The sequence below is a fragment of the Eutrigla gurnardus genome, assembly GCF_963514095.1.
Source record: "Eutrigla gurnardus genome assembly, chromosome: 8".
Taxonomy (NCBI): Eukaryota; Metazoa; Chordata; class Actinopteri; order Perciformes; family Triglidae; genus Eutrigla; species Eutrigla gurnardus.
The window spans coordinates 5,151,964-5,166,084 of NC_139922.1; the positions used below are offsets into that span (position 1 = coordinate 5,151,964).

General features: G+C 43.7%; 1 protein-coding gene across 3 annotated transcripts in view; it reads right to left on the reverse strand.

Annotated features, from left to right (window-relative positions):
* The window catches only part of LOC311017527 (paired box protein Pax-7-like), a 47,094-nt gene that overhangs the window by 14,489 nt on the left and 18,484 nt on the right, over positions 1-14,121 (reverse strand). For all 3 annotated transcript variants that reach the window (XM_084015928.1, XM_084015929.1, XM_084015927.1), the window contains exons 5-7: positions 8,482-8,681; positions 3,540-3,705; positions 2,261-2,457 (exon numbers count right to left, since the gene is read on the reverse strand). In XM_084015928.1, the coding sequence (XP_083872054.1) occupies positions 2,261-2,457; positions 3,540-3,705; positions 8,482-8,681 (563 nt within the window). The remainder of the gene's footprint in view (positions 1-2,260; positions 2,458-3,539; positions 3,706-8,481; positions 8,682-14,121) is intronic.

The following is a 14,121-nucleotide window of genomic DNA, read 5'->3' on the forward strand; positions in this document are numbered from 1 at the left end:
GCTGCCAACTCTTTTTGAAAGAGACAAGCTGTGTTAACATCGAGCAATGGGGGATTTAAAGTGAAGATTCATTGCACTGCAGTCAAACATCATCATTCATGATAAAATAACCCAGACAAGAACACCAACACTCAATGATTCTGAAAAGCCCTGGATTACGCTCAATGACAATGTTTCACATGTCCTTCCACCATCCACCACGTCCTGACAAGTTGAGAAACCGCTATAAAAACGTGACGTGCAGAATAAGTGTGGAGTGTACGCCGGCGGCATGTACCAGAGGAAAACAATGTTTTTATTTTCTAGTGATGGGGACCAGCTGAGAGATACAACAGGTGATGTGATAAATTTGTTCTTTGTTGTTAGAATTCTGGCACTGATAACCAAAGTGTTTACATTCTCTCTCTCACTCTCTCTTGCTCACACACACACACACACACACACACACACACACACACACACTGGCAGCTAGCCACTATGCAAGGTGCCTGACCATCGGGAGCAATTTGGATTACCATCCGCTCTACTTCCTGAGCCACTGCTGCCCCATGCCTCCAACAAGAAGCCTCTTACTCTGGATATATGCATCACATGATGACAGGCGGTGTTGGGATGTTGTGGAAATGGCCCTGGAATGTTAGTCTGAATCAACAATTACACTAGCCTACACTGTCCTGTGTAGGACGTTTCGGAGAGAATGAGGCTGAATGGGAACATATTTCCTGCTGCAGAGGCTTAGCCCCAACTACAAGGATGTCTACTTCAGCAGAATAGTATCGTGCAGCCAAACACGACAATGTCACTAGAGCAAACATAAGTTCTCCTGATACTCCTGATTACCCTTCCACCACTGCAACAAATCTGTGAACTGGTCCACTGACTACTTATGGAAAGTAACAAAAAGTTGACTCCAAGGTTTTGTTCAGAGCTCTATGTAGCCACTCAAATGTATTCTGACCAGTAAACAAATTATCACACATTAGACTCAGGGTCTCTAGTCTACTTCTGTGTGGTTTCTCATAGGAATTATGAAGATGATTCTCCAAAGTCAGTGTTTCCACTGTTATGAGGATCAAAACTGGGCAGGCTGCTTGGAAATAGTTTTTTTTTTTCAGTAGTATTGACCTAATTTTACAAATTAGTTAGTAGAATGAATCACTTTTTCATCACTTTCCATTAACCAGCCCACCAAAAGTGACATACATGTAATGTTAAATACGTGTAGGCACATCATGATTTAATAAGCAACCAGCCGACCCATTGGAACAATTTACTGACCAGAAACAGCAAGCTGACAAACACCAGGAATCGCCTCCTCAACCACGCCGCCAACTTCACACACCCTCAACACTTCAAAAGATCTGGAGACATCGGGGGGAACCGGTGTCTGGATGCAACATGTAAATAAGTCTATTCTTGCTTTTTTTGTAGAGGCGAGCCACCTCGCCCATGTGCTGCGCTACCACGTCCTAGACAAGTCAATGAACACAAGGACACTTACATGGCTCATCGAGTGGACCCACCAAAGTGTCAGCATAACACCATTAGGCAAATTTTTAGCATAATTATATTCCCAGTAATGCTGGGAATATAATTCTGCATACAACCAGGCAGCAACCTCAGGGTCTGAAAGTGAAAGTGCCTTAAACCTGCTGTCCTTCTAGTGAGAAAATGGTCCTACTTCTCTCTTGATGTATTATCTCAGTAAACATTGTAAACATGAGTTTATGGTCTCAATCTCTAGTTTCAAGTCTTCTTCAATCCAGCATGATGTTCATTTAGTACATGATGGTCCATTTAGAGTCCAACAGACCAGAAAGCAGGGGATGATTTAGGGGCGGGGCTACCTGCTGATTGACAGGTCACTACCACGGTACCAATGCAGTTAGCTACTAAGATGACTTTAACACTTAGCTGTAAAGTTCACTGTGAATTATGAAACATTGTTAACCGAATCACACCAGAAGCCAGCTGTAACCAGATGCAGTAAGCTAGGTGTGCTACTTTACCACTTGTCTTCGTCAGATCCATATATGGTCACTTCCGTTCACTGGTAGAAATCCAAGATTGAAACGGCCAAAATGCCAAAGTCAAGTTTTCAAAACCGTTGACCACAAACCAATGGGTGAAGTCAGAAGACTTAGATACACAGTCTTACAACCCAATACTGGTGATCTTTGATTCTGTCTAATTTGCTTGATTCACTGAGTTAATATTTCACGTCCTCATGTCAACGTTCCAGTAATCCAGCAGGTCTTACCTGTGGGGAGAGCCCGTTGCTGACAGGGTTGACGTGGTTGCTCTGTGCTGCAGTGCTCATAAAGGAGTCGGAGTAGCTGGAGAAGCCGTGGCGGTTTGAGGCCAGACCGTAGGCAGAGCTGCTGTCAGTGGGTAGACCGCTCTGGTGCATAGTGGACGGAGGCAGCGGCTGGGGACGGTGAACTGTACCACCACCATCTGAAGGGCCAAACACAACAGCATAAGATACACCATCTTCGCCAGTATGCTATTTTAACATGTTGCTGTCTGCAACGAGGGCAGTCGCTATCTATATTTATAACACAATATATGTGGAGGTGGGCGTGGTGCAGCATCTGGCTGCAGGAGAGAGAGTTGTGTGGACGGCTCGGGAGCAGCATCAGCTGATTAACGCAGCTGCCTGTGATCAGGCGATGAGGAAGCGGATATACTGTATATACTGCACGGCCGGGCGCCGGACACACGAGCTGGGACTGGAGCGGCCCGAGTGTGTGTGTTATATGTGCACGTGTTTGTGTGAACAAAGGGAGAAATAAATGACCAGAACCGTCAATCTGTGTAAGAACCCCCGGGTGGCAACCATCGATGCCACAAATATGAACTGTAGAATTCAAATACTTAGCACATTGATGTCAAGATTTGGACCTGAATCAATCAACAACACTAGAAAATATCCATACATATTGTTTTTCAGTTGAAAATAAATTGGTTTGGAGGTTTGGGTACTCTTTAAGTACACATGAAGAATGCAGACCTACAAACTCTGGAGAAGTGAAAAAGGTGACAACATGCAAAACTAAAACCCTCTTCATTCACTTCTACTACCCTGGTTGACATAAAAAAGGTGACTGTAGCCAAAAGGTGACCAGTTTGCAGGTGTGAGAATGACATTAATCATAAATATCAGTGATGTTGTTGTTTGTACCGTAGACAGTCTGATACGCTTTTGTGTCTATATAATATTTCAACTCATTTAAATTTACATTTAGGGCATTTAGCAGACACTTTTGTCCAAAGCCACTTACAATAAGTACATTTGTCGAAAGAAAGAAACCACAACATATCATTGCCAATAAAGTAAGAGCAAAAAAATAGAAACAAGTGTTAGGTCCTTGTCTGAGTAAAGTAGTAGCTGTTCAGCAAGGATACCTTAAGAACAACAGTACTATTCTACAATAGTACAATCGTACAAGTACAACAGTGCTCGCACAAATATGTGAATAGTGCAGCACACCTTTGCACACTGTATCACTATGATCTGAAGGTGTGTTCTACTCTACCTTGGGACATAGTGTTGCTTGGGTAGCTGGACTCCTGCAGCTGGTACGTAGGAAGTGTTGGCATTCCTGTGGGAGGAAATGCACCCGGTAACAGGTGGTTGAACGCTGCTAGCTGATTGGCTCCTGCCTGTTTTCGCCACCTGGCCCTTCTATTGCTGAACCAAACCTGAAAGAAACAACAAAAAAACTAAAAATTGGCATTCAACTTCATCTCAGAATAGATATAAATGAAATGGCAATTACAGTATGTCATTGCAAAATGCAGTCTATTGGTTTTGTGTTCAGGAACAAAAATCATCAACTTGTTTTGTAGCATAATCTGGTTCCAACTGGAAAAAAAAGTTGTGCGGAGCAACATAAAAAATGTATTATTTGTGTTGAAACCAAAAGATTATATATCGTGTCTGTTTCATAAACTGCTGTGAAACTGTGTTTGGAAAGCTGCTTCTTTGGGGCAGCTAATTTGTACTGTGATACTTCAGGATAGTGAATAGTGTATTGCAACAGGAAGTGTAAAGTACACAGTGTTGATCACACCTGTGGCGCTGGCTCTGTCAGCAGCACACATACACTGCTGAATACTCCAAACAGTGACGGGTGGATTTAGTCGCAGCGCCGGGTATCAGAATACGGTGGATGACCGAAATATGTCGGCCATCCAAAACACAAACATGTCATTCGCCTGAACACTTAAATCACACATCAGGTCTTGATGAACTAACTATTTAAGTTGAAAATCTTTACTGATGTACGTACATTTGTTGAGAACAAAATTATGTAACAGTCAACCAAAACCATCAACCTGGGCTGGAGACGAAATCACACCGAAAATCAAAGAAAAACATTCAAATCACAGGCTGATCCAACTGTGATCAGTGAGCTTCTGGACAGGGGAACATGAGGGTCAATGGTATCAATGCCTTCGTCATACAGGAACTGCCTACACACTCCAGGAGGAACCCAGGACCCACTGAACCAGGAGGAACACAGGACCCACTGAACCAAGAGGAACACAGGACCTACAGAAACAGGAGGAACGCAGGACCAACTGAAGCAGGAAGAACCCAGGACCCACTGAACCAGGAGGAACCCAGGACCCACTGAACCGGGAGGAACACAGGACCCACTGAACCAGGAGGAACGCAGGACCAGCAGAAACAGGAGGAACCCAGGACCAGCAGAAACAGGAGGAACCCAGGGCCCACTGAACCAGGAGAAACCTAGGGCCCACTGAACCAGGAGAAACCTAGGGCCCACTGAACCAGGAGGAACCCAGGATCAACTGAATGCAGATATCATGTTTTACGTTGCATCTCTGTGCACGTGATAAAGAACGTTTTGCATCTGATAAAATACAACAATGTAATTAACAATGTAATTAACAATGTAATTAAGAACAACAACAACCTATTACAGATCAGTAGTGGGACCTCACTTCAGCGGGGCCGGCGGCGAGCGGAGCAGACTCTCTATTTACTACAATACTACAAGACGGCACCGGCAACTCGTGCAGCAGTGGACCTGACAATCACATTCTCTGGTGAATGCCAATGGAGCTGAATGGTGCTGGGCTGTGAGACCAGGTCTCTCTAGACTCATGGAGTCTGTTTCTGACAGTGTGGTCAGAAACATGCACACCAGCAGCCTGCTGGAAGTCATTTTGTAGGAGCCTGGCAGGGCTGCTCCTGGTCCTCCTTCACAAAGGAGCAGATACCGATCCTCCTGCTGGGTTGATGCCCTTCTACGGCCCTGATCAGCTCTCCTGGTCTAATGACTCCTGGTATCTCCTCCAGGCTCCTGAGATTGTGCTGGGAGACTCAGCAAACCTTCTTGTGATCTCACATATGGATGTGGATCCTGGAGGAGCTAGATGACCTGTGACCTGATTGGGCTGCAGGTGTCACCTCATACCCCAAGTAGTGACAAGGACACTAGCAGAACACAAAACTAGAGAAGAATCATATCAGCATATATACATACTTGTTGGCTTAGCTAACGTCAGATTGTCTGCGGCACCGTTTTCCAGTCCAGCGTGCAACACGAGCATGAACCTGAGGCAGGGTGGGTGTCATCTCGTTGCAGCATAGAAACATAACATAACGTAAGACAACACAATATAAAAAGACAATCCCAAACATTTGCTTGAGTGCTGATGCCAAGCATTCAAAGCACATTACAGCCTCATATGTTCTACCTACCGTCTAGAAGTGTATTGTAATTTATTAAGGGTTTAAAAAGAAAAGGAAGAAAGTCACACACACACACACACTCTCTCTCTCTCTCTCTCTCTCTCTCACACACACACACACACACACACACACTCTCTCTCTCTCACACACACACACACACACACACTCTCTCTCTCTCTCTCTCTCTCTCTCTCTCTCTCTCTCTCTCTCTCTCTCTCTCTCTCTCTCTCACACACACACACACACACACACCTAGTCCCTTATCAAGTAAAGTGAGCCAAATCAGGCAGATTGTGAAATGACAAAGGGGTGTGTATTGCCAAAAGCTAAACAGTCTTCTATTTCAACTCAGCGGGGCACTAATTTCCAAGTTCTCAATTAAAGCCAAGGGAAAAGTCAGAAGCTCATGGTAGGTATCAACTTTTCCACATGCAGGAGAAACACTCTCTCTCTCTCTCTCTCTCACACACACACACACACACACACACACACTGTCCCACATTAGGACACACAGGTAACTGCATTCATGTCATTTACATCATCGGAATCAAATCATACAATACCATCCCCATCACCAAGCACACACACACGTGCAAACACACGCACACACACACACGTGCACACACACGCACGTGCATGCACACACACATGCACATCCAGAACAGCAGCAGGAATCTGTGTATTGCCTCCAGCTTTCTACCTGCCCATTTTCTCCAGGAATCCTCCTTTTTCATTTGGAGCAAATGGAAACATGCCTTTCAAGTGGAGAAGATCATTTGGACTCCTATTTCTGTAGAGGAGACTCAAATAATTAGAACAGGTGTTGTTCCCCTGGGGTACTAGTGCAAGAGAAGCAGAAGTCTGCCTGATCAACTCAACAGTCCAGAGACACGCAGTGGAGAGAAACAGGATATCTTCTCCTCCCGCCCACAGCTGCACAAAGCACCATGCATTGTTATATCTCTGGGGGTTTTTTGAGCAGTGCAGAAACAACTCTTTGACTTACTGATTTGTCAATAAGCACAAAATAATCACCAATTATCAGTTAGGTATTGAATCACCAAGCAAAAACACAAAACATTCTTTGGCTGCAGCTTCAGTTTTTTCTGTTTTATATAGTTGTTACAAAATAACTCTGGTTTTGGACTGAATTGGTGAGTTTTTCATTATTTCATATGACAAATAATTTAAATTACACTAATTTCCCTAATAACAGCAGTAAATTTGTTTTTAAGTGCCTTTCATGTAACCCAAGGATACTTAATATACAGAACAACATTTTAATGAATGGCGTCTCTAGATGAATGCTAAGTAAAAATCTCCCCCAATTCCTCTATCCCGCTATTTTTTACAAAATCCTTTTCTCTTTTCTGCCTCAGAAAACACTTTCATAAGAATCATACATCATAACAACAACACCACCACCTGCCAGCCAACAGGTTGATTTAAAGGACGAAGTGATATCCATCAAAGGAACACTGCTATTCCAAAGATTAAACACAACAAAACTACACAGTTAGGTTAAAGCAACAAGAGCTTGGTTAGGTTTAGTTAAACACATCATGGTTTGGCTTAAAATGACTCAAAATGTCATACTGGACACAAACAGCCATTTCCTGGGTGAAAGTCCTGTGGGTTTGGACCCATCCACCACCCAGACCTCCTCCCTATGTGGACTTCCTCAGACTCATTTATTTGGGATCAACAGCAAACTTAATCCTGAATAGAATATGTTTCCCTTGAAATGTAATTCACCATGCTATGGGAAGATAATTTTTAGGGATTCCACTTATTCACTTCCTCCAGAGCTTTCCAACAAATACATCTCCATCCACAGATTGAGTTGGCATGGAACTACGGATATTTAGACTGAAAGATCAGTTGTTCGGTTGAACAGTCACCATGGATGAGGACCATGCAGTCAAAAGCTCCACAACAAGTGAGAAAGGGGACCTTGAGTTGGGATTGTTTTCCCAACTGTACATTAACTGGTTCTTTGTGAAAATCTGCCTGAAACCTGCGTCACTGAATGTTGTAGTTGTAGCATCTGTCCAGTAGAAGTACGAGATAGTTGTGGACTGGTTTCCATTCTGGTTTCTCACTCTCAGTTTCCTGGGTCTTGATTAATCCATGTTGCTGTTGTGGATTAAAGCTCCCATGAGACAAACCCAGACCCTTCAGTGATCTGCTGTGAATTTGACATGAGTGGTGGGCTTGAAAGTGGTGGGAAATACAGATTCCAGCCAAGATGTCAGGGAGTGAGACATGGATGAGGAATGCAGCCCCCCACCACCCCCACCACCCCAACTGCTGAACACCTAACAGCTGTTCTTACAGCTCTACAGTATTTTCACTGGGGAGTTGTCAAAACTGAGACCAAAGACAGGTTCCTTCGCTGAGATGTGAACAGCTGGCAGGGTCTGTAGCATTACACTGTATGTATGTGTCCGTGAAAGAGTCCGCATCCTAACTGTAAAAACTAAGATGAAAAGTAACCGTGTAACCGTTAACTGTCAGCACCTTGCTCAGCATTGAGTATAATAACTATAGTGCTGTCCAAATGGATCTGTGGCCCCATCTGAGACAAAGGAATGAGGAATGAGTTTCTGGAGAGTGATAGACATATTGCTGTTGAATTTTAGAATTACATTTGTTTTTCTGACTAACACAAGTTCATGCATGATGAACTGGATGGAGGATGGACGGGTGTACGGACAGACGGACGGATGGAGGGATGGGTGGACGTGTCCTACCTGGACGCGGGCCTCAGTGAGTTTGGTCCTCTGGGCCAGCTCCTCCCTGGTGTAGATGTCGGGGTAGTGAGTTCTTTCAAACGCCTTCTCCAGCTCCTCCAGCTGCTCCGCTGTGAACGTGGTCCGGCTCCTGCGCTGCTTCCTCTTCAGGGGCAGATCAGGCTCTGACTCCACGTCTGACACCTCATCCATCCGACTGCCTGGACAAATACATGAGGACACATTAGACGTCAGCAGCGTGCTTTGTTAATGTAATGAATGGAATGACTGAGATGTGCTGTCTCCCCATCCTGAACTAGCTCTGTGGCTGAGCAGAGGCAGACACAAAATTGTTTTTCCGTTTTGTTCAAAATCAGAAAAAACAATAAAACTTAATTTCTTTGTTTTTCTGATTTTGATTTGAAACGAAATAACCAAAGAATGGATGATATACGGATTGATCAGACACATAAAGCTATTTTGTTAATTAAGTGTCACATTGCCTGCGGCTCAAAAGTGTTAAAGTGGCAAACATCTAAACTTTCAAATGGGACACGTCATGAGACATGTGCATTCACATATACAATAAAACAATATGCAGTATATATTCAACCCTAACCCTATTAACATGTAATATTCAGGTAAGCGGTGTGTAACATCTAATTGGATTATAAACTAGGGATAAAAAGTAATAAAAGAGACACTTCGTCGACGAGTATGGAGCCACTGAGTGAGAGGAGGCCGATGGATCAAATGCTTTGGTATTTCTGCGTCCTGTACTTTTTATGGTGGTCTGATGAAATACTTTAAAAAGGTTACAGTGATTTGAAGAATGAGGCAGGACTTGTGAACATTTTCATTGAGTGAAACGGAAACAGAAACATGGAAACAGCAGTTTGCAAAACAATCTCAACTCAAGATGCATTTGCTCACTTGTGGGAGTTTTCAACAATATGTTAAATCAAACATGGCAACAGAGCAACCGCATGGCATGCTTCCATGGCAACAGAGCAAACTCAATCTGACTGAGTGATCATCATCCAGACAGCAGTTACAAAAGCCCCAAAACATATTTGATAACCTACATTGGTAGCGTGAACACATTTTGTAGGGAGCGTCCCAACGAAGTCGACCAGCTGTCTATCAATAACAAATCCATTAGCTCACTGGTTCAGTGGCAGTGATGGAGCCTGAGACCCCGATCACACCGGGACGCATTGCAACAGGCACAGCTGGTTCAAAAAACGCTCCACAGCAATGGCGGCCGATCGGCTGATGGGCGAGTGTAGCGGGGGGACCGGGCGCAACCAGGCAATTAAATGTGGTTTCAAGCAGACGTGGAGCTCTTGAGGAAAAATATATATAGTTCCTCATAATTAACTCAAATCAACCTTTTGTCTGCATTTGCAGTTATCTGTTCCCACCGCATCTGTGTTCAGCAACATTTGTGCTGAAAGTTTTATGCATCTACAAAAACCATGAGAAAAAAAGATGCTCACCAGGTGCATGGTCACACAGAAAAACAAGAGCTTTGCAGTCAACGACGCGCCTCGGAGCGATTAACCGATCACGTATTTCCACAACTTTCAACAAATGCAGAGAGGCAGGCAGAGGAACGAGGGACAAGTGATGCTTCAAACAGCAGGACCTCCAGTCATTTATCTGGGTGGTTATTTATATGACAATACAATTTTCTTGTGCTTGCTAAGTACAATTCTATATCAAAACCTACATTTCCCAGCATCCCCCAGGGCACGGTGCTGAGAGTTAGAGCAGAATGAGGGGTACTAATCTCTCCAGACCACCTTGGTGATCTGTGTAGCACTATTCTTCGACTGTGGGCCTCGGGGCAGCCCAGACAAACACACTGGCAGGCTGAAAATAGACCCCAAATATTTATTGTGCAGCTGGTTTAACTCTCTTTCACTCTCTCTCTCTCTCACACACACACACACACACACACACCGTGTCCATGTTGCTGTTCAGAAGGAACCATTGAAGATTATCTGACACATGCAGAGATCCATTTTAAATGAGGCTGCCTACTGCTTACCATGATTGGTGATTATAAAGGCATACTGCTCTCCTGTATGTAGACGCGTACAGGACTATGGTATGACATCATCATGACTGATTCTTTCTGGTGTGGTCATGGGTAAAGTCAACGAGCAGAGGTTGGTCATTCTGTCAGCTTGACTGGAATACAAATGACTGAAGTGAGATGAAGAATTTAACTTATTGGGTGAAACAGATGAAGACAAACTGCATAATTTGATGTTGCAAAATGTTTTAAATTGCAATAAGATGACATCGTGACTGACAGGTTACAGGTTGGTTACATAACATAATGTGCAGAGATCAAGGTAATGAACGAGGAAAGAGCGACAAACAAAAGCAGACGGAGAAACCCTCATTCTCTCCGATATTCACATATTGTGAAAAGACCAAGTAGACCTCAAAAGATACTAAACACAGGCTAGCCAGACTGGATCATCATATGAAAGATGTACCTAATCACACTGAAACACTGGAGGGGATATTGAAGGACATTTGGGACGGAGTAAGCTCAGCAGAAGACGACGCTATCATGTAGCTGCTATGCAGAGAGGCTAAGCTAGCAGAGAACTGCTCAGACAAAGTAGCACAAGGTTACTCTGAAATCCCAACCTACTTAGTTCTAACAGGACACTCACAGTGACTATGGAAGCCCATGCACCACCCAGACCGCCTCCCTACACGGACTTCTGCAGACTCCTTTGAGACTAATTTGTCCCACGATTGCCATGTCTACAAACTATTCAGTCGAAATAAGGCATGAAATTACACACAATATCCCAACGCAAAAAAAAGCATGGAGCATGCAAATCCCAGCTCTATGACTTGTTTATGTGCTGCATGTTTAAATGTGGGAGCTGTGCAGACGGACGATGTGAGGTAAACATGTTGCTGTCATCCAGCAGCATCAGGATCTGACGGACACCAGCGTCTCACATAGTGTGAGTGTGACATACAATGAAGTTACATGCTTCCTGTTGTCCCACTTTAGCTTTTGAGGAATCAGGTGTGTGGAATGTGTTTCCAGAGTAAACAGGTCTTTGGTTTGGCCTATTTTGATGTAAATGTATTTGTCAAATAAATGTATTGTGGTGTCGTGAATTCTGGGTATTGACTGTAGAGATCGGAGGGCAGACGTGGATATTTGTTTGTTTGTGTGAGTGCATCATTGTGTGCTGCTGAAGTAGGAAAGAAAAGGCCCATCAAACTGGCTTAGACAACTACAGGGTTGGCTCTGTAGTTTAATTAAACAAGGAATTATGGGATTAGTGTGAAGCACCCATTACAGGCCACTGCAAGAGTCTCAGGGAGAATATCTTTTTGTATTCCCCCCTAGCTGCCCCCCCTTTAAAGCTCCCGCTAGAGAATTCTCAACGGATTACATGTGGCCGCAGGACATGCTTCTGCATTAATTAAATCAATTCTTTCACCATTTACTCCCTGCAAAGATTTGTTTTTTTTTAATATAAAAACCAAGGTAAAAACATACACATGCACATCATTAAAGAAAGCCTTCATATACAGTATCCGCCTTGTTTGTTGCTGGTAAATTGGTGGGGGGGTTGTGTGTGTGTGTGCGTGTGAGTGTGTGTGTGTGTGTGTGTGTGTGTGTGTGTGTGTGTGTGTGCGTGTGAGTGTGTGTGTGTGTGTGTGTGTGTGTATGGGGGGGGGGGGGGGGGGGGGGTGCTGCTGCTGCAAAGCAATTTGGAACTAACTCAGCGTGACAACACTTGAGGCCGCTGCAGTGGGCTGAGATCACTTTCCAAAAGGCACCTCCGAGTCCTCGGGGTGCTGCTGCGACAGGATGGACTCTATTTGTTTTCCCTCCGCATGCTGCTGGATTTAGGGGAGGAGAGGGGCCGGGTGGGAGGGAGGGGGTGGAAATGAGACTTCTTTGCCTCACAGTATTTCAGTCTCTGACTCTTCTTCTTTCTCCACCAGCCCACACTGTGGATTTGGCATCCGAGCCAGAAAAACGTCCGTAAGGCTCGTTATTTCTTGTTTACCTATTTCTTCCTTCTTCTGAACCACCGAACCGGCCAAACTAGTTCTCCTTCCAGAATGTTTAGTAGCGATGTTAGCAGATTGTGTTTACAGCCAACACAACCCTGGAACAGGTGCAGAATTTAACACGCTTTCTAGCCACCAATGTTAATGACAAGTGGACTACACAGTCAGGAAATGTATTATTATTATTATTATTATTACTAATATAACTTTATCATAACATTATTATACATGACCTGTTTGGCTTTGGAGGAAACCTGAGAACAGAATGAAGAGTCGTGTGTGCATTTGGGAGCTTTAACTCGTGTGTTGCACATAACCAGGTCATGAAACAGCCTGGTCTCCTAAAAATTATGCGTTCACACCAAAAGAAACATAAAAAAAAAAAAACACTGAGGGAAATTTATTTTTTAAGGCCTTTTTTGTTGTTTTGTTTAAATTTCATAGTCATTTAAGCCAAACCATGTTTTTGCTAAACCTAACCAAATAGTTTTGTTGCCTGAACCTAACTAAGGTTTTGTTTTGTTTGTTAATCACAAATAAAAAATAAATACAAATTTTCCCTGCAAACATAATTGAGAGTGTGGTTTTGTTTTATGGGAATGTAATTTTATAGGAGACAGAGTTGCATCAAAACATATCTTATATCTCTGTGAATAGTATGCATACAGAGACCAGTGTTTAAAGTGTATAGCTGTTTTTACCCCATTAATAATTAGGTAACAGCTGATCCCAGAATAAGCAGATGAGGTAGAGGGATGCTCTATGCCTGAGTTCTGAGAGTAAAATTTAATTTGCACTTGAATAATATGTATTTTCCTTTGAAGTGAGTCTTGCCAGGAGAGTCTGGGTCACCTGAGAGCAGATTTGAAAAGCAGAGCTGAGAACGAAGCACGCAATAATTGAACATGTAAAAGTGTCTCGGCAACCGCGCTGACAACCCGAACAGCATCGGCGGTTTGGTAGTCCACGCTTGGGGCAGCTCCACGCTCACTTTGGAAAGCAGCACAATAAGGATCCCCAGGATGGAGGAGAATAAAGTTTGACAGGCCGGTGGATCAGGAGGGTCAGCTCCTCTCTCCAGCTGATAATGGAAAGCAGAGATTATGGTAATGAGACAGACGCCTAGAGCCGATAGAGAGGCTAAACCTGGACTTCATCTTTGTCTCCACCAGATCCCTCGATTGGCATGCTATGTCTTATCGGGAGAATGGGAGCATGGTGCAGCTCCTCACTCACACACACACACACACACACACACACACACACACACACACACACTCAGGGTTTGCAATTGTGCTGCGGTATAAATAACAGCCTGGTTTTGTTACAGGGAGAATATGATTAGTATAGAAACACATCCATGCTTTTATTTGTTTATCAGATCACTGGCATTATGTGCAGCAACTACTACACACACACACACACACACACACACACACACACATCCTTGCAGTTTTATCTTTGTGAGGACACTATTTGGCTAAACCTTATCCATCACAACTAAATGCGGAACCCAAACCGTATTCACATGAACCTTGAAACAAAAATGTTCTCATCCATTCAGTCAGGGTGACCCTGAAGACCCAAATCGGTCCT